A 25547-nucleotide genomic window follows, 5' to 3' on the forward strand; every position below is an offset into this window, starting at 1 on the left:
ACTCCAGAATCCCCTTTAAAGAAAAAGAAAAAGGGTAACTCCTTAAAGATAGTGGAAGCTGTCCCACTAGACTGTGCTCAACCTGAAGGTCATGGAACTGACCAAGAAAAGGAAGCTGTGGAAGAAACTGAGCCACATGTTGAGCACCAAGAAGCAAATACTGAGCAGGAAGAACATCCCAATGTTGAGAAATCTCAGGATGATGCTGAGCAAGGAGAAAGAGAAAGTAATGCTGTTGAGGGTCATGTTGAGCAACTTGTAGAAGAGACAGTTGCTACTGAGTCCTGTGAAGGTATTCGAACAGACCATTCACCGCCAAGAGCTGAGACACGACGAAGACTCAAAAAGAAAGCGCAAAAGAAAATTGATCTCATGGACGACTTTCCTATTGATGAGCTTGAAACTGACCTCTCTACAATCCAGTTCCAGTACTTCTCTAATGAGACTGAGTCACCACCAGAAAATCCTGTAGAAAAACAAGCCTCTGTTACTCAGGATGAGGAACAAGCCAAAAACCCTATAGATCCAATCCAAGCTGCTCAAGGTGACACACTTCCTATTTCCACTTCACCTCTTCAAGCTGAGCAGATTAACTTGTCTAATCAAACTCCACCTTCAACTCAATATGTTAATGACCCAGCTCATCCAATCAATCAAAGTCCAGGTACCAATCAAGGTACACAATCTGGCAGAGAGGCAACTCCTCCTCCACTATCAAACTCAGTACCAGCCTCTGAGTCTAACACTGCTAGATTTGCATACTTGAATGCTACTAAGTCTGGCCGACGTGTCATTGCTTCTGCTCAGTCCTTGCTTCAAGATTTCAATACTACTCAAGCTGATGGTCACCAATCTACTCAAGCTGAGTCCTCCCACCTGTCAGGTATTACTCAGCTTCTGAATGAACTTCGAGGACTAAAGGATCTGGTTAGCGTTATCACTACGGTTCAAACTCAGCAACCGAATCAAGGGCAAATAGCAAAACTGACTGAACTGATGCTTACAATGGCAACCCATATGAATTCCCTTGAAGGGCAAGTTCAAAAATTGTCGGCAGTCAATCCAGGGTATGCAACTTCAACTGAACTGCACGAATATTTTGTTAAGTTACATGCGGAACTGACCAAATCTGGTGCCACTGCCCATACTGAGTATGCTACCTCTGCTGAGTTGCATGATTGCTTTACCAAGCTGAATGCTGAGCTGACCAAATCAAGTCCACCCGGCAATGCTGAGTTTTCCACCTCTACCGAACTTCAACAATGCTTCACCAAGCTTCATACTGAGCTGACCAGTACACGTGACTTAGTATCCTCCTCTTCTCAGTGCACTATTGACCAACTAAGTGAAGCAGTCAGACTCCTCAACATAGACAGAGCACAAATGGATGTTGATCTTGTCTCCAACAGTGAACTCATGAGCTTTTCACAAGCTATCATGAAGGCAATGCGCATCAACAATGCCCAGTGCATGTTTTATGATTCTGCTTTGCTAAAACTGTACCATCAATCTTTTGGTCAGATCACAAGCTCACTCACCTGCCTGAGCAAATCCCATGAATGCCTCCTCAGCATGATCAGCAGCTCCCTTCGAGTTCCTAGGCATATCCAGGACGATAGTGTACCAGTCATTGATGGATTGGGTGAAAGCACTAAAAGGCTTCAGCGCTACTCCCATTATCTCTCATCTGCAGCACGAAATGAAACCTTCCTCTACAAACCCGATGATGGCAAAACGGGGGAGACAAGTCAAGGAGGAACTCAGCCTCAGCCTGCAGGTAATGCTTCTGGAAGTAAAGAGAAAGAGAAAGGCAAAGGAATTGCTCATACTGATCACTCGGCTCAGAAAAAGAAGAAGTAGAACTAGCTTAGTCAATATCTAGGACTTAGCTTTATATCCTGTCTGTCTTTGAATGTATGTTTTTTTAAGGTCAATATATAACAAGTATTAGTTTTCTTCCTGACCTGACTAATAAAATTTGAACAAACAAATCAAGAAGTTAAATACACTCAGTATGCATTAACACCAACTTATGCAATAAACTGAGAGACAACATACTTCTAATATTTTTGAAATACTGACTTAAATCCAAACAAGCTCAAAACTCAAACTAAGTCAGTATACACAAATGTCTTAAGTCTAATTCAGTTAGATCTTGGAAGGTTTAGAATTAAGTTAAGACAATATGTGCAACCCTTACGGGGGAGTCATTTCAAAAATCAATCATGGGGCAACTTATAACTGAGTTCCGTAATCATGTATTTTGCCAACATCAAAATGGGGGAGTTTGTTGAAACACCTTTCCACAAGATTTTGATTTGACAAAATCATCCATGATTAAGAGGCAATTAAATTTAAATGCTTTGATTTAATTGTACTAATGTGTTTGTTCAATATTGAGTGCAAAAATATATATAAAGTAAAGACAGGACAAAAGTCAGCACAAGCAAAGCTGAGTAGAACGGAACTCAGCATGACAGAATGTAAGCGGAGTGGAGTAGAACTTAGAAGCAAAACGAAGCTGACTAAAGTTAAAGATTTCTTCAGAAGCGGTTACACAGAGCGGAGCTGACCAAGAATGAACTCAGCTTAGAAGTTGAACATCCGAAGATTACGAAGAAAGCTAAATGACAGTTAGGACAGCATGAAGGATCCGTTCACTAAAGGACAAAGTCTGCAAATCTTCTGCACCAATAATTGGAACCTCGAAGACACATAAAAGACTAATTCCAAGAGTCATGGGTCATTGGATTATTGGTAAAAGACAACTGGCACAAACAGACAAGCCAGACACAAGAAGACAAATCTGACGCCTGAAGAAAACAGAGAAAAGGAATGGCGGAGAAGTCTGAAGCTGGCCAGAAATTGTTCCCCAAAAGAGCCGTTTTGGTGTTAACGGTAACAACAATTCAAGATCCAAATCTGCAATTTCCTTCTATAAAAGGACAATGAAGAACCTTGGTTTATTACTGAAGAATTAAGAGAAAAATACAAAGAGAGAAAATCTTGAAAGCATTCAAATACAAAAAGATCTTACACCAACTTTTCATTCTCTGTGTAAATGCTAGATTGATTGTTGTATAATCATCTAAAGTGTTCTTTAGCATAAAAAGAACAAGTTTGTGATCAATAGGAATATTGAGAGTGTTAAGTTGAGTGCTTGGTTGTAAGCATTCAGTGGTAGAAAAATCTAGGTGCTGGGTTGTAGCACTTAGTAGGAGTTGAGTAGATGAATAGAGGAAGGTACTCTTGCATATTCAACTGCCTTGTAATTGGTTTGTGCTCTACCGTTAAAGAGCTCAGTATTGGATTCAAAAAGCCCGGAGGACTCTGGGGACTGGACGTAGGCAGAGAGGCCGAACCAGGATAAGTGATACTGAGTAATCTCTGAACTCTCTCTTATATTGTATGTGTTGTTTGCTATATTTACTCATCATATAAATTGCCTAAGCTGACCTTGAGAAAATAAGTGGTGCTGAGTTAGAAGCTGACCTCCAAGAGTGTCAATTCTCAACTCACAAGAAAACAACTTTAGTCAACATCTGGCTAAAGCTGTCTTCAAACATATCTCACCAAGCTGACCAAAAGCCGAGTTAATAAACTCTCAAAATTACTTCCAGTCAGCTTAATTAAAACGCAAAAAAGTTATATTAGTTCCTAACCCCCCCTTGGAACTAATTACCAGGGACCAACAGGTGTCACTTCCTTGGAAGCTGTATAGTGTTTTGGTTCAGTAAGAAGCAATCGTTAGTGGCCCTGTCAACAACTGAAGCTGAGTACATTGCTGCTGGAAGCTGTGTGGCCCAAGTCCTATGGGTTAAGCAAGAGCTGGAGGATTATGGAGTACAAACTGAAACAATCGAAGTCAAATGCGACAACAAGAGTGCCATTAACTTATCCAAAAATCCAATCCAACACAGCAGGATGAAGCATGTCAGCATTCGCTATCGATTCATTAGAGACCATGTACTCAAAGGTGAGATCAAGCTGACCTATGTTCCAACAGATGAACATCTTGCGGATATCTTCACGAAGCCTTTGGCTCGTGAGCAATTTAACATACTAAGGGAAGCTATCGGTATGTTTAATCCTCTTCAATAGTTTTTAACGCTTAAATGAATGTTGAATGATTATTACATGCTGAGTGATTAGTAAATATTGCATGCTGAACTAATATGAATAACATAAAATCACCTTATGCTGAGTATACATACATACTGAGTGATTACCATGAGCTGAATTATTAAGCATACAAAAATCCCTTCTACGTAAAACTGAGCACTCAGAACTTTAAAAACGTTTAGTATTCTAGATACTGAGTAAAGCCAGTTGCATAATAAATGTTAGCACGCGCATTAAAGTAGCCACCTAGGATGACATAAGCGTAATAAATAGAAAACACATGCGCCGAATATGTCATAAATGCCAGGGATAACGGTCGATTGATCAACTCGAGGTGAAACCGCCATTCCGACCTATCAGATCAACCCAAAACAACTATAAATAGTGGACGATTTCCCACTAAACTCTCTTTACACTTGAAATCTTTGGCATTCGATTTCTCTCTCTTTAATCCCAAATCCTCTAAACTCTCTCAAGAACATCATGTCTGACGATTCCCAGAACAACTCTGGTCGGGATTACGACGATAATAACTCTGATCTAAACCCTCCGTCTCCTGCTCAGCAGGACTATAAAGAGACTTCCACTGAGTCTCAATGACATGGTCAGCATGACCAATCCAAGGTCAGCACTCCTAACAAAAAGCCCTAAGCTGACCAAGCAACTCCCTCAAGGAAGAAGAAGGAAAAGAACAAGCAACCCCAAGAAAGGGTTTTTCTTCCAGTCTACAAAAGTGTGCAGAAATTTAAAGTCTTCCGTTCCCATTGGTTCTCCAAAGGATTTGTTGAAGCTGAGAAACCTTTTTACGAGTTGATTTCTAAGAACGGCTGGACCGAGATATTCTCTCTTCCCGGCACCGCTTACCCACAGTTAGTAAGAGAATTCTACGCAAATCTGAGGGTTGCCGAAGATGATGTTGACCACTTAGTCACTAAGGTCAAAAACAAGGACATCACCATCACACCATCCTACCACGCCAAACTTCTAAAACTGACGGCAAAAGGTTCAGAACTCAGGACCACGAATGACTATTTACGCGTCGATTACCCTATCGAGTTCTGTAAACCAAAGAACCACAAAGGAGAAATAGCCAGTACTTGCATGGGTCAGCCTCAAAAGATGGCTCACTATATCCTGACCAATTTTCTTTTCCCCAAGGTCAACTCCTCCTCATCAGCTTCAAACTTTGAGCAGTGCTTCATCTGGCACATGCTGAACTATAAGCCGCTCAACATGCCCGTATTTCTAATCGGTGCTTTCCAACGTAGTACCAGAACACTCAGGATGGGTTCCCTTATCACCAGAACACTCCAGGATTACAAGGTTAGTATTGTAGAGGAGATTGAAATTTCTGGTACTGAAATCACCGCTGCCGTACTGTTCAGTTTAGCCTACAACCAACCCATCAAGCCCAAGAAAGGAAAGGGGGCTATGGTTGAAGAAGATCCCACTGATGAAAATGAATAAGGGGATAATATGGTTGAAGGGGATAATATGGTTGAAGCAGCACAGGATGCGCTGACCAAGAAAGGGAAGAATATGATGGGTGACAAAGAACCCGCTGACCGTACTAGGCAAGATAAGAAGCGGAAAGCTGACCAGTCCGCAAAATATATTAGCACAGCTCCGAGGAAGATTCGGATAATCTCTAGTGCGAAGAAAGCTACTGCTGAGCAAGCTCAAGAGGAACCTAAGTCAGCGGAGAAGAAGAAAAGGCAAGCTGAGCCTGAGGAAGAAAGTGAGGATACACCTGACCAGCCTCTGAAGAGGAAGAAAACCTCTGGGTTGAAGCCGATTGAAGCTGACCCACTTGACTTCGTGATCACCAAGGAATCACACTTTGTGCGAAGTCAAGAGATTGATCTGGAGAAAACTCCTTGTGATCAAGAGGATGAACTGGGTAATACTGAGGGATAGCCTCAAGCTGACAAGATGGGTGATGCTGAGCAAAGTAAACCAGTTGATGCTGAGCAAACTGAGAACACTGCTGAGTCACCAGTGAAGGACAAGGTTGTGGAAGGCCTTGATACTGACCTTAAACTCTCTTCTGAGTCCATTGAGTCCATTTATGCTGATCCGTCTCCACCAACCAAAACTCCTAAGGACAATACGGATAAGCGTTTCAAACGCAAAGCTCAAAAGCCAAATCTTATCGATCTGTTAGATGATTCCCCACTCAGATATCCAATCACTGACCTAACCGGACTTTAGTTTCAGTTTTTCACCACCGTCGTTGAACCGACTCCAGATCAAATCAAGGAAAAACAAGCCTCTGTTTCTCGAGCTAAGGAACAAGCCGACCCAACAGTTCCTAAGGGTCCACTCTCTGCCGACACTTCTGCTCAACCTTCCACTGAGCAAGTGCTCGAAGTCCTTGCTGCTCAACCCAACGAGCTAGCAAAGGAAACTCCTGCTCAAGACAGCTCTGAATTGCCTCAACCTCCTAAATCTACTCAACTTCAGACTGACACTAAGCAGGTCATTGTCTCTGTTGATCCACCTCTTCCTACTCCTTCAAAGCAGAATGAGCATCTGTCAGCTCCTGCTGCTGACCAAGCTGGCACCTCCACTTCTCAGCACCAAACACCTCCTCCATCCGGTGCTGATAAAATTCCGGCCTCTGAACCACAAACTGATGAATCCTATGCCTACTTAAATGCTTCTGAGTCTGGCAGGAAGATTATCGACTCAGCTCAAGCTCTACTTCAGGATATTCATCAAACTAACGCCGATGCTGCTGGGTCTGATCATGTTGAGCCAACACAACTCTCCTCTGTCACTCAGCTTCTAACCGAAATCAAGGGTCTCAAAGACTTGATGAGTGTCATGACGTCTTTTGCATCTCAACAACCCAAGCAAGAGTCAATAGTGAAGTTGGCCAAACTCCAGATGATGGTGAATCATATGAACTCCATCCAAGGTCAACTCAATGCCTTATCAGCTGTGAACTCAACATATGCAACCTCTGCTGAGGTCAACCAACATTTCTCCCAGCTGACCTCTGAGGTGACCGGAGCTCGTGACCTTATCTCCTCCTCCTCTTAGTGTTCCATCGAACAGATTGGTGAAGCCATTCGCCTACTCAACCTGAATAAAGAGGAAATGGACACTGACCTAGTAAAGACAAACGAGATTCTGTAATGCACTCAAACCACCCTTGCGCAGGTCCGGCAAACCAATACTCAACGTCAACAATACGACACTGCCCTGCTCATGATGTATCATCAATCCTATGCCCGGATGATAGAATCGATAACTTGGATCGAGAAATCTCAAGAGTATCTGCTAAGTATGCTCAGTGCCAATATTAAGATCCCCGCTTCCACCATGTCCGATGGCATGCAAGTCTTCCAAGGTCTTAGGGAGAGTACGAGTCAACTCCAACTGTACTCATCAAAACTGACTCATGTTGTTCAATAGGGAACCTTCTATCCTCCTCCTCCAACTCCCGATGCTGGTAAAACGGGGGAGAAAGAACGCCCAAGGCAAGCTGCTGGAACTCAGCAGAAAACGGGGGAGACATCTAGGCCAGCTGCCGGCACTCAGCAACAACGAACTGCCCAAACCAAACCAAAGACGAATCAAGTTGAAGCCAACATTAGGAGATAGTGCTAGCAATAGTCTATAGTGCTTGTAACTTATTTTGTATGGCATGTTCTTGTTATGCTGAGCTATATAATTTGAAAGCATCTTTTTATCCAAACTGACTTATATATATGCGATGCTTACTTGTTATGCTTATATGCTGATCTGTCATACTTAACCATTCATTGAACAACAAATTAAAGCTTGTGAACATAAGAAATATACAAGTAAAAATTTACTCAGCACACAACTCTGATGCTTATATGCGACACCGAGTAAAAACTATAAGTTCCAAGTATTGACCCTCTTTTGAAAGCTGACCTAGGCTCATCTGAATTAGATCTTGGAAGGTCTAGAATTGAACTAAGTCAGTAAAAGCATGTCTTAATTTCACTCGATTAAATCTTAGAAGGTTTAGAGTTAAATTGAGTCAATAGATGCAACCTTTACGGGGGAGTAACTTCAGAAGTATAAAAGGTAAATCGATCATGGGGAATCTCAATGCTGAGTTCCATAATTAAATATTTTTGCCAACATCAAAATGGGGGAGTTTGTTGAAACACCTTTCCACATGATTTTGATTTGACAAAATTATTTAAGTTAATCCCATGATTAAGACAATTAAATTTATGTGCTTTGATTTAATTGTACTAATGTGTTTGTTCAATGTTGAGTATATTGATAAATGAGAACGAAAATAAAAAGTAAGACAGAATGAAGTCAGCATGAGCCAAAGAAGCTGAGTAGAATACAAGTCAGCGTCAGAGAAGAAAAGTCTTCTTCAGAACTAACGCTTGCAGACGAAGCTGACCGAGGAAGCTGAGTAGAACGTAACTCAGCATCATCAAAGATGAAGATCGAAGGCAACATCTATTAAGTCAAGCTGAGTGTTCATCAGGACAGCGCCAATGATCCGTTAACTAGAAGACAAAATCCGACAGAGATCTGCGCCAATTCAGAAGCTTTGGAATTATGCAAAGAGACCTTTTCGAGATGCATGGGTCAACTGGCATTTGGCTAAAAGACGAAACTGACGCTAGAAGACGAACCTGGCGGAAGAAGATAAGCCTGACGCCTGCTAATTTCAGACGACAGGATTGGCCTACAAATCTGTATGCTGACCAATGAATGACGCAAGAAGACCGTTTGAATCCAACGGATATGTCCGAATTCAAATGATTGAAGCATCAGATTTCACTATAAAAGGACAAGTTCATCACTTGGATCCTTTGCCGAAGTACAAAAAGAAAAACAATACATACAAGCACATACAAACAAGAAAAGCAAATACTTACACCCAAATCCTATCTCTGTGTAAAAGTCTAAATTGAATTTGTATTCATCTAAAGTGTTCTTCATCTAGAAAGAACAAATTTGTATCAATTGTAAAGATTGAGAGAGTGGTGCTGAGTACTCGGTTTTTATTACTCAGCGGTAGAGAAAATCTGAGTGTTTGGTTATAGCGCTCAGTAGGGTTGAGTAGACGAATAGAGGAAGGTACTCTTGCATACTCAATTGCTTGTAAACGGTTTGTGCTCTACCTTTAAAGAGCTCAGTAGTGGATTGAAAAAGCCCGGAAGGATTCTGGGGACTGGACGTAGGCGGTGAGGCCGAACCAGGATAAGATTGCTGAGTAATTTCTAACCCTTCTCTTGATATATATATGTATGTGTTGCTTGTTTAAATTACTTAGTATATAATCTGTATAAGCCGACGCTGAGTAATCAGAGTGCTAAGTTGGAAGCTGAGCTTAAGCGTTATTTCCCAACTCACAAGTAAAACAGTTCTAGTCAGCCTCTGACTAAAGCTGTCTTGCATCGCGCTTAGCCTTGCTGACCTAAACTGAGTGAAGTTGTTTAATGAATTAAATTAAGTCAGCAATTAAGCGAAAAAGTTACATTAGTTCCTAACCCCCCATTGGAACTAATCCTATTACATTACACGGGACCAACAGACCGGTCAAAGAACCGGAAAGGACAAAGGGTCAAGGGTTAGAGGTTCAATCGGGGTTGAACCGAGGTTCAACCGGTATTAAAAAATTATATAAAAAATAATATTTTATCCATATTTTAACTTATAAAAATTATATAAATAAAATTAAAAATATTAAAATTATAAATCCAATCATGAATTAAAAACATAATAAAAATAACCACGGGATTGTGGTAGAGTGGTAAAGGCTCCTCCTCCCTTAACCAAAGGTCCAGGGTTCGATCCTCGCCTTTGGGAGTGGTAAAAGCAATTTTTTTTATTGAGTATAAAATGTAACTCGACCAGTCCGGTTAATCGCGACTGGTTCAGACGGGTCACGATTCAACCGACCGGATTAGATGGTTCTGGCCGATTTTCAAGCATTTAAAAACCGAACCACTTTCGGTCCGGAATGATGACTGGTTTCGGTCGAACCGGTCGGTTCGATTCGGTTCTCAAAACCATGCTTTTTTATGTTGATAATTTTTTTTTTTTTGGAGAATATGTTGATAGTTTTTAATAACTGAGATTCCAATAGTTATTGTATTGTAACTAAAATAAGTTTTGAATTTTATAAATAAAAAGTTAGAATCAAAGACGTCCGAAATTGGGAGGCCCTAGGTGGGCGCTAGGCCGGCTCCTCTGGTTTTCCTTCATGGAAAAATATAAGAGTTTTGTTTATCATTACATATATTTGACTTATTGATAGATCATAAAGTTATTAATGGAGAAAAAGACTATAAAGTCAATTATGGACGATGTTTGTTTCTTGCCGTTGTGTCAAAACCAGTTTCAAACACTGTCTAATATTTCCTATCACGGTCTATGATATTGAAAATGCGAATTTAAATTTCTCTGATATACTTTTGTAATATGTGTCGAGGTATATTATTTAATAAAATAATTATTTTACTCTTAAAATATACTGATATTTTGTTTTCTCTAATACTAATAAATAGTACTCCCTTCATTTTCGGATTAAGTTTATGTAACATATTGTAGACTAATATACATTTTATTTATCTTTATTAGTAATTCTAATTTTTTTTTTATCATTCATTAAATTGAACCATTCTTTATACACTGAAAACTTAAAAATAAAAAATATATAATTAATTATGAATTAAAACTTAATTAATAAAAGTAAAATAAGAAAAAATTACCTTAAAAACTAAACATCATAAATAATATGAAATTAAAAAAATAAATTATGACCCTGTTTGGGAATTAGCTGTTAGCTGATTACATTAGCTGTTAGCTGTTAGCTGATTACATTAGCTGATTTGACTAGCTGTTTGTGTAAACCTGTTTGGTAAAAATTAGCTGATTGATAATAGCGGTTTGTGCAAAAAAGACGAATAAGGACATTTCTTTTTTTAATTTTAGGACCTGTAAACTAAAAGTAGGGTTAAAGAAGTCCATTAATTTTAATATTGCAAAACGCTAATTGAAAAAGCTCCTAAAAGGAGCTTTTTCAAAATTAGCGTTTTCATCCCAAAACTCTCTCCCAAACCTCTCTCCACCAAACACTCCAATCAGCGGTTTCAGTGGTCAAACTGCTAAAGTTGGTCAAAAACGCTCTTTTTATCCCAAAACGCTCTTTACCAAACAGGGCCTATATGTGATAATTTAGGGCCCGTTTGGTTGCTACTTTTCACGCTCCTGTTTGCCTTTTCATTTCAAAAGGGAGAGTTTTAGGTGTTTGGTTAGTTATCTCCTGTTTGCCTTTTAAATCTGAAAAGCAGCATTAGTTGTTTGGTTAGTGACCTCCTGTTTGCATTTCACATCTGAAAAGCAGCCTAGCAGAGAATCTCTGCTTTTCGGAAAATCAGTTTTTTCAAAAAGCAAACAGCAAACCGTAACAGTAAATGGCAACAGCAAACAGTAACAATAAACAGCAAACAGTAGGTAAAACAAACGGTGAGCTTAAAATTGAGGGGTATATATTTCCTTGTTTTTGAAAGTTAGCATAATTAATTAAATACAGTATTCAGTGCGTGCAGAATAAACAGAATTTCATGTGGGTCCAAACGCACACTATAAATCTCCCCGCATACCCTCTACGCACTTCACTCCCAACTTCCATAACTGCTCTTACTCAGCTTTTCACTCAGAAATCAAAACCAGTAAAGCACCACCTCTCTTTCTCTGTTCGCTGATCAAAACTATCAGAAAATGAAGCTGAGGTCCAGTAAACTCAAGTCAAAAGAGGAACTACAGCCTCAAATCATGAAGAAGCAGAGAACCAAAAGATCTCGCCGGGTCCGCTCTCAAATATCTTCGATTCTTATCTCCAATTTGATCTCACTCTCTCCTCAAAAGAACAAAGGTTTTCCTGTGGATGCGAACTCCTCCTTGCAAGGAGATGAAGTATCTTGCAATTTGAGCAGAGTTTTAGTCGACTCTAGCGCCAGGAAGAGAAAATTACGTGAGCCGTATGAAAAAAAGAGCAACGACGATTTGCAATTACGAAGGAACACGAGATCTTACTTTAATCAAAATGGAAGGAAAATAAATGAAGTGGAATTGAGTGAATCATCGTGTGTGGATTCGAATTTTGGAATTGATTGTGTTGTTTCCGGAAACAGAAGTACGAAGTTGAAGAGGAGAATTGAAAGCGCCAAGGATAGTAAAACGAAAAGAACTTCGATATCGGTTAATAAATCAGAGATTTCTTATGTTGAGCGTTCTGCACTCTCCGGCTCTCGAGATTTGGAAAAGTTGCCGTCAGAGAGTAACGAGAACGACGCAGTCTCTATTGCTTCCGTAGTGGATTCTAGCTTCTCACGTAGAACGGACATAGAAGGGAAAAAAAGAGCAATCGAAGCAGAGTTTGAGATTTTGAAAAATGATGCAGTCTCCATTGAAGAGTCTGTAGTGAAGCCAAAACAGAACAGCTTGAAAATCGAAGCAGATCTCTCCTGTGCAGAGCATTTTTCTTTCGATTATGCTGTTTCAGAACACTCTTCTAGTCATGGTACAGCATTCTCGGAGTTGCAATCGGAATTATTCGTCGACTGCTCGTCGGAGCTCGAGTTCTCAGATTACACGCCGTCAATTTTCTTGGATTCTGGAAGTGAATTCTCTGTCAAATCAGCCGATGATTCTCCTCCTTCCCGTACTTACTCATTTTTGCTCGAGTTTAGGCAGCAATTCTCAAGATCAAGCGTTCCTCTGGATAGCAAAAGATCCTTGTTCGCTGAAGCAGAGTGCCTAGAACATCTCAGCGTATGTCCTCTTGACTTTTTGAACTATGATTCAAGTTGTGATGTATAATTTCTGGCATTTTCAGGGAATTCAAACAGAACCGTATACTTTCTCTTTATATTTCATGCTTTCTTTTAGTGAAGTTTGATTGTACTTTGCTATTTTGTGTGTTAAAATCCTAGTTCACGTGTTATTTTAATTAGTTATGATGCATATTTATCTTTTAATATTTAGCAAAACACATAAATATATATAGTTCTTCTCTCTTTTTCTAGGCAGCCAAACACATCGATTTTTATTTCAAATCCATTGGAATCCTTCTTTTTCAGTTTGTAAAGTTCGTAGATGAGGATGATGAGGAGAGCTACCGGAGGTTTAGAGAAAGGGAGAGAAGGAAATTATTTTTGTACGATTACGTGGACATGTATCGCACCACGACGGAGTGTGGTGATCTTATCTTTCATCAACGACTGCAGATGGTTCACTGGATAATTGAGGTGAGTTTCTTCTCCACTTTCTTTCTAGTCTTTGATCTCGTACTTACTCTTGCTCCGTTTTGGCGACTCGAGGCAGTTTACTTGTCTCTGTGATCAGTAAAGTAACGTGTACGATGACAGCTGGCATGTTGTTTCTGTTATAGGAGCGAATCATTCCCTAGTACCATGTATTGGAATACACCCAATTATATCGCTACAAGTAATTGAGTAAGGGTACTTCGTGTTGCCTGTAGAAGTTTTAATTTGTTACGGATGATCGTCTCTTCTTCTAGAGCACATTAGTATTTCTAGCAGATAGGGAACTAACTAGATTTTATCCATTCATACCCAAAAACTCGATTCTCATTTCTATTGGGTATTTATTTAAGCTTTGGCAGTGGAAATCCTTAAGGGTGCCTGTGTCGTTTGGGTTTGGCAGTATTCTTAAACCATGGCTGGACGAGTTCCAAAATCAGCTTCCGCGTTCTTGATGCACAAAATTGTCATACCTTTACCTTTATGTTACAGTTATGCCCCTAATCGAAAGAAATAGGGAGTAACTGAGGGTAATATGGCTTCTATTGTTATTATTGTCATGTACTAATACTTTTGAATACTATCTAGTATTTAAACTGCATTGGAGTTTATTTTTGATAAATCAGTCATTTATTGGTGGATATTGCTTTGAATGAGCAGCAATCAACTGCTAAGGAGTTTCATCATGAGACGATGTTCCTCGGAGTCAGCCTCCTGGATAGGTTCCTAGGCAAAGGATATTTCAAGAACAAAAGGAACCTTCAGATTGTTGGAATAGCCTGTCTTACATTGGCCACTAGAATTGAAGAAAATCAGCCCTACAATAGGTAGTTATCTTCACCTTACCTTTTCTCTTTTTGCGATTAATATATAGAGACAGAGAAATAAGTCTAGTAACTTTGTAACAGAATTTTCAACACACAATTATGAATAGGAGGATTAAAAGAAAGTTGATGATAAGCTCACAATATGGGTTATACCAAGTAAAAAAATTCATTACTAAATGGCCTAACAGGTTTCGCTCTACCATTTTACCCTTTTAAGTTTTCCGATGAAAAATGTATCTTCAATTTACAAATCAACATTCGTCATATCATTAAATGTTTTAGCTATACTTTATATGAATGAGAACGAGCAACTCGTGAACTTGACATGTGCAGCTCCCAATTGAACTTGAAAACATCAACCATAGATGGATGAAAAATCAGAAAAACAACATGATGCATTGGCATCCAAGTTATTTGTGGTCATATCATAGCTGCAGAGTCACTTGAGGAACAAAGATATGAAATATGCACCTAGCTGCAAGATTTGTGCCAGAAAAAAAGGGACTCCATTTTAACTTAATTTCACTGTTGACAATTCAGTGTGAGGCAAAAGAACTTTCACATAGAGAACAATGTGTACAGCAGATCTGAAGTAGTAGCCATGGAGTGGCTGGTGCAGGAGGTTCTTAACTTCCAGTGCTTCTTGCCCACCATTCACACCTTCATGTGGTAATTTCCACTCTTCCCTTGCATTATATATCCCGTCTGTCTTCGCTCAGCAACAATATGCAAATAGCATCTGACTAGACATATGATTCCTTTTGTTCTTCCTATTATATATTATTTTAGTCAAGAGCTTGAAATATAATATCCAATCATGAACGGATTTTAGGTTCTACCTGAAAGCTGCTAGAGCTAATGCAAAATTAGAGAGGAGGGCCAGATACCTGGCAAAGCTAGCGCTATCAGATTATGAGCATCTTCGGCACTGGCCTTCCACAGTTGCAGCAGGCCTTGTCATTCTGGCTTCCCTTGAGACTGATCAAATTGAATCATACCAAAGGGTCATTGAGGTAAATAGTAAGCATAGAAGCATTGCCGCCGAAGTTGTTGAACTTATAATTACATATCAGTAGCTTGAAAATATACATGATTTAAGCTGTTAATAGGGTGAGAAAACATTAAGTCAATGCATTATCATTTTGGACTAGATTCTTTCACTACTAGTAATATCCTTCTGTTGTCAATATATAGTATGCTTCCGGATTCTGATTAATCGCCTAATCAATTGCAGGTTCATGTCAGAACAAATGAAAACGACTTGCACGAATGCATAAAGGTAAAAGACCAATCATAAAGCCATTCCACGAGCATCTCGAATGGGACATAATGAACCACTCATTATACTAATCTATTAAACTCTCTCCAATGGAACCACTCATTGATATTGAGTAGTTGGTTAAACCTTTTGACTATCTTTATGTATATATTTTTAATTTTTAAAATAATATCATATAGTTGGTAGTTGAGGGCGAGCCTTGGCGCAACGGTAAACGTTGTTGTCGTGTGACCAAGAGGCCACGGGTTCGAGTCTTAGGAGCGGCTTCTTGCCAAATAAATTGGCAGGGGAAGGCTTGCTCCCAGTACACCCTTGTAGTGGGACCCCTCCCCGGACCCTCGCTCAGCGGGGACGCATAGTGCACCGGGCCGCCCTTTTATAGTTGGTAGTTTCCGGTTGTAGAATTTAACCATTGGAGTGGATAGTTTAATAAATAAAGTTTATTAAATAGATCTTACAATGATGATGCAACATGTATATTGAGTAGCTGATGGTATGAACCATTGGAATTGCTCTTAGTTTCGTTTTTGATAGACTTTTACATGATTTTTCTTTTAGAAATTCTTATGTTAGCTGTTATAACTATTAATTTACACTTTCCAAAAGTACTATCATGGTGTGACAGTATCATTATTAATCATCGATTATGCCAATTTTTTAACAGACATTGGAGTGGCTGCTACAGTATGTAAGCTAGCCTTGGCGTACAGATTAGAAGAGATGACTCTGATCTCAAATTTTTGTAACTTCTTGTACTCCACAGCATAAATGTCCGATTCATATTCCATTATAGCATAAATGCCTGATGTCATCTGTCCAAATCAAAGGGTGGACAGATTTTGTATTCAATATTCATGTATCAGTTACCTTATCTAGCTTATCTTCAGCTGGAGACATTATATGGCTTCATAGCATAAACTTCTGCATATCGTCCTTTTTTATATATATGAAAAAAGGAGAGAGTTCTCTTAAATAAAAAAAAAAGGAGAGAGTTGTAGTATGCTAATGTTTACAGATTGTGTTGTGTTCCAAGATAGTATCTCCCTTAACATTTTCGCTATGCATTTGGAAATGCTAGGGCTGAACTTCATAAACATAAGCAAATTATATTATTTGGTTTCAATATATTAGGTTTTACGACAAACCATTGTTGAATTGTAATACAACAGTCAGTGAAATTTAATTTGACGTAAGTAGTTCAAATTTTTAACTTATAGAAATTTATCAAGTGCGATTTTTAATTCACATATGATCTCAAGTATCAATTGTAAACAATACCCAATTTGCGACTTTCAAGTCAGACTAATTTCTGCAATCAAAAGCAAAATTTGGTTTTAGTGGTAGAAAAAAATGGAAGAAGAAGAAAAAAACGTGTGTATGGCGAGTCCTTTAACATTCCCAACTTTTCGCAAAAAGCTAATAAAACGTGAGAATCGTATAAAGCAAACAAAATCTAGTTAGTTATAAAACTGAAATGACCAAAATACCACTCCGCAGCGCATCAAACTCTCCCGCCTCTCCCCTTTAGAAAACCTTCTCTTCCACACACTCTCTCCACTTCTACGTGAACTGAAGATCTTGCAGTTTTCCTCTCCTCTCCTCAAATGCCGATAACCATATATGAAGCTTGCAAGAAAAGGAAGAGAACTCCAAATATCTTCTCTCTCTCTCACTTCGCCGCCACTGAAACCGCGATGGACTTTGGCGGTTCTTTCAGGGATAATATTAGGGACTTTCTCAAACGGTGCTCTGAACAAGAAGATTATAGTGTTGGAAGCAATCCTGTTTGGTGCACATTGCTTGTCAGCGAATCCAACGGCGTCGTTTTCCCTCTCTACACTGTTGAAGATACAGTGAAAAACTTATCCTCGGGGCAACCTCCTTGTGACTTGTGCAGATTCGTGGGTATTTATATGATCATGCTGCCCTGATTTTGTTATCATCTTTTCTTCCGGTTTTTAACTTTTTATCATCTCTTTTCTTCTGATGATCATGGATTTGCGTTTTCATTAAGATATGCAGTTTTGATGTTTGAATTTTTGATTCTGTGATCTATTGATTTTCTTTTGCACTTTTCACTACCAATTTTATCTCAGCTTGCTATTTTGGTATTTGAACTTTGTATTTCATTTGTTTGGTTCTAATCAGTTGTGAATAATTTTCCCAAATTCAATCCATTTGTCTTTGTCTGGTTTCTTTTTTTGATTGAGTTTCTCTTAGTTGGTTAGCGAGTTTGAATGTTGATGAATTTTGTAGGCTGGGGTCACCATTTTGTCTCCAAGAGAAACTATCACTTTATAATTCCAGAGGATAGTAAATGGAACAAACCTCTTAAGAAGGAGTCCCTTAAGCTTCAAACCCATTTGTTACATGGTGTCATTCACTGCAATGGCTTTGGCCACCTACTCTGCGTGAGAACTGAATCAAACTCTAACTATCTCCATGGAGAAGAGCTCATGAATCTCTGGGGTCATCTTTGTGCAAGTCTTCTTACCCGGTACTAAAATCATCAAAATCAAACAAGTTTCCTTTAGTTTCATATCAGAGTCAATTTTTGAATTTCTGCTTGCTTTTTCCTAATATGGCCATTTTTTATGTTCAGGGACATTTCAGTGCATGATCTGTCAAAGAAGGGATCCATGGATCTCAGGTTGCTTTACGGAGTTGCATACGGGCGTTCTTGGTTTGGGAAATGGGGTTACAAGTTATCCCGTGGAAGCTTTGGGATCACAAAGCAGGATTACAACAGAGCTCTTGAAATCGTCGGTTCAATAGACCTCAGTAAGATTATTTCTGACTCTGCCATTAAAAGCCAAGGCAAATCAATTGAACAAATCATTCAAATTTATAGGAATATTAGCGAGAGCGAATTGACAACTATCAGTGAATTGCTCAAATTCATGCTTGCTTTTGAGTCAAAACCCCTAATCCAAAGGAAAACAGCCTTAGCATTAGCTACAATTTCGTCTAAATACTCAACAGAACCAAATCAACAACCCGAAACTCCTTTGCCTAGACATTCAAGTAACACTGCATCACTTGCTTCTGTTCTTGCTGCAATGCAAACCAGGTGGTCTGCAAGAAGATTGGAGCATGTAGTTAAGGTTATTTTTGAAATTCTGGAGGACTATGGGGCGAAAATGCTTCGAGAAGAATTGAGAAACGCAATCAGAGGTAAAGCTGACATTGGTGACACTGGTTTGATTGATTTTGTTCTTAAACATATTAATAAGGTCATCCTTGGGAATCAAATTATAGTACGTGCAAACGAGCCGCAAAGCAAATTGTTAGCATTCTCACTTGAGGATGCATCAGAAGTAGCTAAAAGTGAAAGGGAAGTAGAGTTAGATAGCGATATTCCAACTCTACTACCAGGACTAAATGTTTGCAAGGATTTGCTCTTATTATACAAGAAAGTTTTACTTGGTTACTCAGAGTATGATGCAGTTAGTATGGCAGTCAGAATAATCTTAGACAGCAAGCATTTTGTAAAAAAATCGGATACTAATGATTCATCATCATCATCGTCGTCGTCATCATCCCTGAGGTTAATGTACCAAGTGAGACCAAGTTATGATGAGTTAGTAAATGAGCTAACTCGGCCATTGCCTCCAGGTGAGCAAGTGGTGGTTCCAGAAAATGCAACAGTTGGTGAGTTCAAATTAATGTTGCAAAATGCATTAAGGGACACATATTGGTTAATGGATGAGTTTGTAGTGAAGGATATAGAGATTGATGAATTAAAGGTATGGGTAAGAGGGCATGGGATGAACTTGGATACGAAATTGAGGTATCAAGGTGGAGATAATGATTGGACAATAGATTGTAAATGTAGGGCTAAAGATGATGATGGAGAAAGAATGGTGGCTTGTGATGTTTGCCATGTTTGGCAGCATACCAGATGCAATAGCATTAAAGATGATCATGTTCCTCCTCCTTTGTTTCTATGTCGTATCTGCACAAACAGGATCAACAAAACTAAGACCAGCAAGTAACAAAGTAATCAAGAATCATCCAAATTACTTGGTTAGTTTTCTTTATCTAACTACAACATTAGGATTATTCTTTTTTTTTTTTTTTAATTATTGATAGGAAAATATTTTTGTTCATAAAAGATTACATTTTACAAGTCAACTTATTGTTTTAGTGGGGCTAGTGAAAATTTGATTATGTATTTAGAATTAAAAGGTTAATTGCTTTATATATATATATATATATATAAATATATATATATATATACATATATTTCATTTGATTATATATGATTTAGATGCAAAAAAAAATAATAATCATGTTAATCGTATTACGTCAATCGAGTTGTCTATATAAATTGGAGTAAATTTCAGTCATGGATTATGCTTCTGAATTTCAAATTTGAAAATTATGCTTTGAACTTTGTACTTTATTACATAATGACTCTTTTTACTGATTATTAAGTCAAAACAATTGATACAACCTCAAAATGAAAAAAAAATCAAAGAATTCAAGTTTGTTTAGAACCACATTACAATATACCATTGTTTTTTATTTTCTAAATCACTACTTTTGAAGTTTTCTCCCTCTAATAAACAATCACTTTGTCCTTTCTAACCAAATAATATTTAAATGACATCAAAATCAAAAAGTTAAAAAAAATCAAAGTTGCTTATAATATCATTTCCATCGGCTCTATCATGAAGAGTTGCAGCTCTATCATGAAGAATTGCTTGCTATTGAAGTGATCATCTTGATCAATAGTAAAAAAGGTTATTAAATTAGTAAAGTACAAAATTCAAAGGTCATAATTAAAATAATGTTAAATAATAAAGGAACCATGGGTGTAATTTATCTATATAAATCGTGGTCCTAATAGATATGAAGTGATATCGCTGAATCCTGTAAGTCCTCTTGTAAGCCTACTATAAGACAGAAATAGGATCAAAGGAGGGGCTGAAGCCCGACTAACTTGTTCTAATGCCTAAGTCAGCTTAGTAGGACGACTTAAGGATAAACGCAACAATAAATCAAAGCTATAATGTAAGCTTAGTGAATGAATGGAGTAGTGTATCTTGAGGAGTGCCTTACCCTATTTATACTGTGATGGAGCTATGAGATGTGGTTATAAGCTTTGAAAGTAATGTTATGTGTCACCTGTTGATAGGTAAACATGTGCATGTAAATCGGGGTTATCCCTCAAGCCCACTTAGTCCATGATTCACGAGATTGGGCGTGATTGCTATAAAGGGCTATCCTTGATGGGGTCTATAGAGATTTCCGGAGCCAAGACCATAAGATTGGGTCGTACCAAGAGTAGGTTCTCTATGATGACTCCACACTTTCTTTTCCTCGAGTGGTGGTTCTGAAGTGCTAGAGCACGTCTATCTATGTTTGAGTGTCTTTTGAGTTGACAGAGGTTTGTCTTTGCTTGCCACGTGTTGCGTTTCACATTCTTTGAGGGGCGTGTTAAGAGAAATTAATGCTCTTTTATCATTACTATTAGTAATGATAATGGCTGTCATTTCATTTTTTTCGTCCATAATATAAAAGGGAGAAGGGGTTTCATGAGTTTCTTTTTACATTTCGCTTATTATCTTCTTGGTCTCATTTTTCTAGCTATTAGATTTGAATGTAAGTATTTATTTATCTTGCTTTTGATCTTCCCGTTCTTTTCATTTTCTATTATAGCTCCTAAGAAACAGAACCCAAAGAAGCCTTCAGAGGTCGATAAGGCGTTTGAGAAGAAGGCGACTGGGAAGAAGGTTTACCCACGGGCTGAGAAGCAACCCTCTAAAATTATAGTCTTTCTTATTTGGTCGTCCTAATTCACAAAGGATGGACATCCATTTTCGTTATGTCTCTTGCAAGGTGAACACTGACCATAATGACTATTTTGGGTATTTATACCCAACATGTATAACTGGGGCTACAATTCCCCCTACTCAACATTATTGTAGATATTCTGAGGGAGTTTTCTCTTTGCCCTTCCCAGATTTCTACCAATTCTTGGGTGAAAATTCTGGCCTTTGCAAAAATTACACAAGATTTTGGGGATTAAATTGAATGGGTCTATCTTTCGCTGCATCTGGACACCCATGTTGAGGGCTATAAATGACCTCATTATTTGGAAGATGTAAAAGGACCAGACCTTTTTTCTGGCATAGAAGAAAGGCAACTTTAAAGGCTTCAAGATGAAGTGGTTCTTGGTTGGTTCGAATGAGAAGGATGGAAATAGCCCGTATTCCAGCGGCTTCCTTTTCCGCATGTATTGGAACCTGAACCCTGAAGATCCCGAGATGGAGCTGACTGAGGCAAAGAAGGGGACTATGGAGTAGCTAATGGGTTTTGATATTGAATGGGATTGTGTAGACATGATTGAGATGCTTAGGTGATGCATGCTTTGTGTTTCAAAGGCTCGGATGGGATATTTTATGCTACTGGCACGAATGAGTATGCCATACTTCTCAGAGTTGAATTGTTTGTTTTGCATTACAGGTATTTATCATGTCTAACTTGAATATTCATGCTCGTATGTTAGCAATGAGAGAGAAGGAGGTCGTGCTAGAGTTGTTGTTGTTGTGGCTGGGTGTGTTCTTTCCCCGAGGATGAATAAGGCTTTAGAGAATGAACCTACCCCTGTTGTGATGGGGTTGGAAACAGTAGAGGATGTTATTTCTCATGAAGATGCTACTTGGATTGGATCTGCTGGTGTGGTTGGTCCCCGTGAAGATGCCTCACATATTGGATTTGTGGGTTAGATTGGGAGAGGCATGGTTCGTTTTGGACTCATTATACATGCTTCACTATTGTTAGACTTATTCTTCCCAACCCTATGGGGTTAATTCTGAGCCCGAGACCATTTTTAGTTACATGCCTCCAGTGGAGGTTAAAGTGTGTGTGTGTTTGAGGCAGATGTGGCTGCTGAGCAGCCTATTGTGGTGCCAAATGTGGAAGTTCCAGCTAGGGATGGTGGGGAAGCCACCGAAGAAGTCAATGTGGTTACATTGTCCGATTCAGATTCCTCCTGGAAGGATGTCATGGAGAGGGCTCCTTAAGGGACCGGGCCCGATCCTCAAGTTCCTTTGAGGAAGGTTGTGGGAACTGTTCCAAAGGGGGCTTATTAGGGGAATGTGCCTAAGGTTCAAGCTCTTTTGCAGGAGGACATGATATTGGAGGGACCGTCTTTTGTTGAGGTTGAGGCCCATGTTTTGGTCCGCGTCTAAAGGCTTAAGGTTAATCACAAACGCAATAAGAGGAAAATGTCTACCTTAGAAGATGCTTCTTCCAGCCGTTCAAGGAAGACGACTTGATCTTCCAAGTGGTCCTTAAAGGAGAAGGACGTGGAGGTGGCTCCGAAGGATGGGCCATTGACTGCGGAGGAAAAGGCTCGGTTTCACAGTTTGACATTTCCAGGGTTAGTGGTTTTGCTTTAATCTTTTTATATTTCTTAGGACTTTTTTTGACTTTTTTATTTCTTGTCTTAGCTTTGTGCCTGACATTATGAGGATGATCGAATTACCCTAAGTAATTTCGAGATTGCCCACGATTCGGTCGTCTTGCTTTGGTTTCGACCGAGGGCAAAGTTTTTCTTCAGACGATGATCAACAAGATGACCAATATACACATTACTCATGTTGATAAAGTAAGTCGCCATTTGATTAATTTACCTTTGTATCTTGCACGATCGTAACCTTTCATTTGTTATTAGGCTTTGACATCGACTGAAGAGGTAAGTCATTAATATAACTCTTTGGCCCGACATTACGTGAGGCTGGAAATTCGATTAGACAGAACACAAAAAAATCTTACAGCCTCTGCTCTCCGTGTGTGGGAGCTCAAAGCGGCGGAACAATGTTTTGCAGCGTCTTTCCGTCGAGTGGAAGAGCTGGAGAGGGAGTTGAGCTAGGCCTAAACGAGTGTTGATTTTGCCGAAGAATTGAAGATGACTGAGATTAGAGTAGATGAAGATGCTACTTCAGCTGTTCGGGCTTGGAAAGCTGCTCGTGCCCGGGAGTAGGAGTCTTTAAGTCTTGTTGGCATTTGGAGAGTAGGCTATATGGTGTACAATATTGTGAGGCGAAAGGAAGCTCATGCTAAAATTGTCGTTTGGATAAAAGGATGAAGGAGGAGAGGCCAGGTCGTGTTTGGTGGGCGGAAGCTCACTCCATTGTGCAAATTCATGCGCAAGGTTTGGAGGAACGCCTACGTGGATAAAGTCATTCGCTTGTGGCTACTAAGCGGGGTTTGGATCAGGAGCTTTTTCTCTCGCAATAACTTCAGCGCTCTGTATCTCATCTTGACAGAGATTGTTGGCTGCTGAAGAGCCATGGCAGAAGCTTGTGAATATAGGTGGGCAAAAAACCTGGAAACCGGTAACCAAACTGAAAACCCGTAAACTAAACTAAAAAAACGGTTAACCGAACCCATGGTTTTTGTTTAGGGTTGAAAAATTAGTGTGAGTTTTGTGTCGGTTTCGGTTTGAGGTGTTAAAAATCATGGTTTACGGTTAACCGAACCGTTTAAAATATATGTGTTTTAAAATATATATACTTTGTAATGGCATACAAAATACATACAAAATAAATACAAATTATACACTTAAAATTTAAGACAGACACTTTGTAATTACAAAATATATATTTAATATATATATATATATATAATAATTACATACAAATTACTATTACATAAAAATTATATACACATTATATACTTAAAATTATATTCAAATTACCAGACCAGTATACTAACTTATTATTATTAGTATTATTATTATTATTATTTTTATGAAAGATTGGGACGCGATTAAGAGGTTAGACATCCCAACTAGGTTGGCACCCCTAATGCACTTAATCAACCCTGAATATTATTAATAAAAAAAGAAAATTACAAAAGGGGGAGAAAATTAAAGGAAACGAATATGAGCAACATTACAAAGGTCATCGAAAACATGAAATTGGCAAAAATAAGGCGCAGAGTGCCACCAGTGGAGCGCTGACGCAGATTTGCCAAAACAGGCAAGACGATCCGCAGCTTGATTTCCTTCCCTGAAGATATGAGTGATTTTGCAGTTCATAGTCGAACAACGTGATAAGCAGCTTAACCATTCTTGCTTAACCCTCCATGGAACCGCAATAGATTTTTCACTGAGCAACTTAACCGAATATGCCGAGTCAGATTCAATCCACAAATTGTGCTAGCCTCTTTCCCAGGCAGCTTCAATAGCAAAGACGATCGCCATCAGCTCAGCCGTATGAGCATAAGAATCAGCAATGGGAAAGGCGAAACAGCCCATTACAAAACCTCTTCCGTTTCTGAAAATCCCCCCAGCGCCAGCGATGCCAGGAGCACCCTCAGCAGCCCCGTCGGTGTTAACCTTAATCCAGCCTGTCGGGGGCAGACACCAGCGCACCGTAACGAAGTCCGGTTCCGGAGGTGGCCTGACCCGAGACGTTGAAGAGGAGGTCCATTTAGGCTCATGGAAGAGGAAGAAGAGACGGTTCAGAAGAACTTGGATTAAAGGGAGTTCGTTTTCAAACACAGCCAGGTTCCTGATATGCCAAATATACTAAACCGTAGTAACCGTCGCCAAGTTCCACAAGCGGCGTTTCTTCGATCGGAAGCCAACCGCTCGAATAATGCTAAATAAAGCTTCAAAAGTAGTCACAAAGCAGAGAGTAACCGCAAAGTTATTAAAGACCATCGCCCAAAGACGTCTCGCAATCCAACACGTAACAAAAAGATGATCCAAAGTCTCGATATTGAAATTACACAAGGCACATCTCGAAGCAAGAGAGAAGCCGCGTACCTGAAGATTAACCTGAACCGAAATTTTCCCATGAATTACCAGCCAGCAGGCAAACGAACGTCGGGGAGGGACAAATGCATTCCAGATAAAGCGATTCCAGGGAACCGCCGGCGAAATAGAGCGGAGCGAGCTGTACATGGATTTTGTCGTAAGTTCTCCCGACATGGAATGTTTCCAAATGCAGGTGTCGGTTCCATCCCGATTACATTGAACCCGAAGAATACGAGTCTGGACTTGTTCGGGAAGCCGATCCAACTTAT

The 25547-nt window shown here is 39.2% G+C and overlaps 2 protein-coding genes across 2 annotated transcripts; both read left to right on the forward strand.

Annotated features, from left to right (window-relative positions):
- The first annotated feature begins 11772 nt into the window (after nucleotides 1-11772).
- On the forward strand, nucleotides 11773-16431 carry LOC136209461 (cyclin-SDS). The gene is made up of 7 exons (XM_066000928.1): nucleotides 11773-12906; nucleotides 13215-13382; nucleotides 14058-14224; nucleotides 14765-14893; nucleotides 15057-15237; nucleotides 15459-15503; nucleotides 16168-16431. The coding sequence occupies exons 1-7, from the start codon at nucleotides 11854-11856 to the stop codon at nucleotides 16198-16200; spliced, it is 1776 nt and encodes a 591-aa protein (XP_065857000.1). The 5' UTR covers nucleotides 11773-11853; the 3' UTR covers nucleotides 16201-16431.
- A 614-nt stretch (nucleotides 16432-17045) lies between these two features.
- LOC136209448 (PHD finger protein At2g01810) lies at nucleotides 17046-19663 on the forward strand. Its single transcript, XM_066000912.1, has 3 exons — nucleotides 17046-17408; nucleotides 17760-18000; nucleotides 18106-19663. The coding sequence occupies exons 1-3, from the start codon at nucleotides 17108-17110 to the stop codon at nucleotides 19496-19498; spliced, it is 1935 nt and encodes a 644-aa protein (XP_065856984.1). The 5' UTR covers nucleotides 17046-17107; the 3' UTR covers nucleotides 19499-19663.
- The last annotated feature ends 5884 nt before the right edge of the window (nucleotides 19664-25547 follow it).

This window comes from Euphorbia lathyris, chromosome 10 (assembly GCF_963576675.1).
Source record: "Euphorbia lathyris chromosome 10, ddEupLath1.1, whole genome shotgun sequence".
NCBI classification, from domain to species: domain Eukaryota; kingdom Viridiplantae; phylum Streptophyta; class Magnoliopsida; order Malpighiales; family Euphorbiaceae; genus Euphorbia; species Euphorbia lathyris.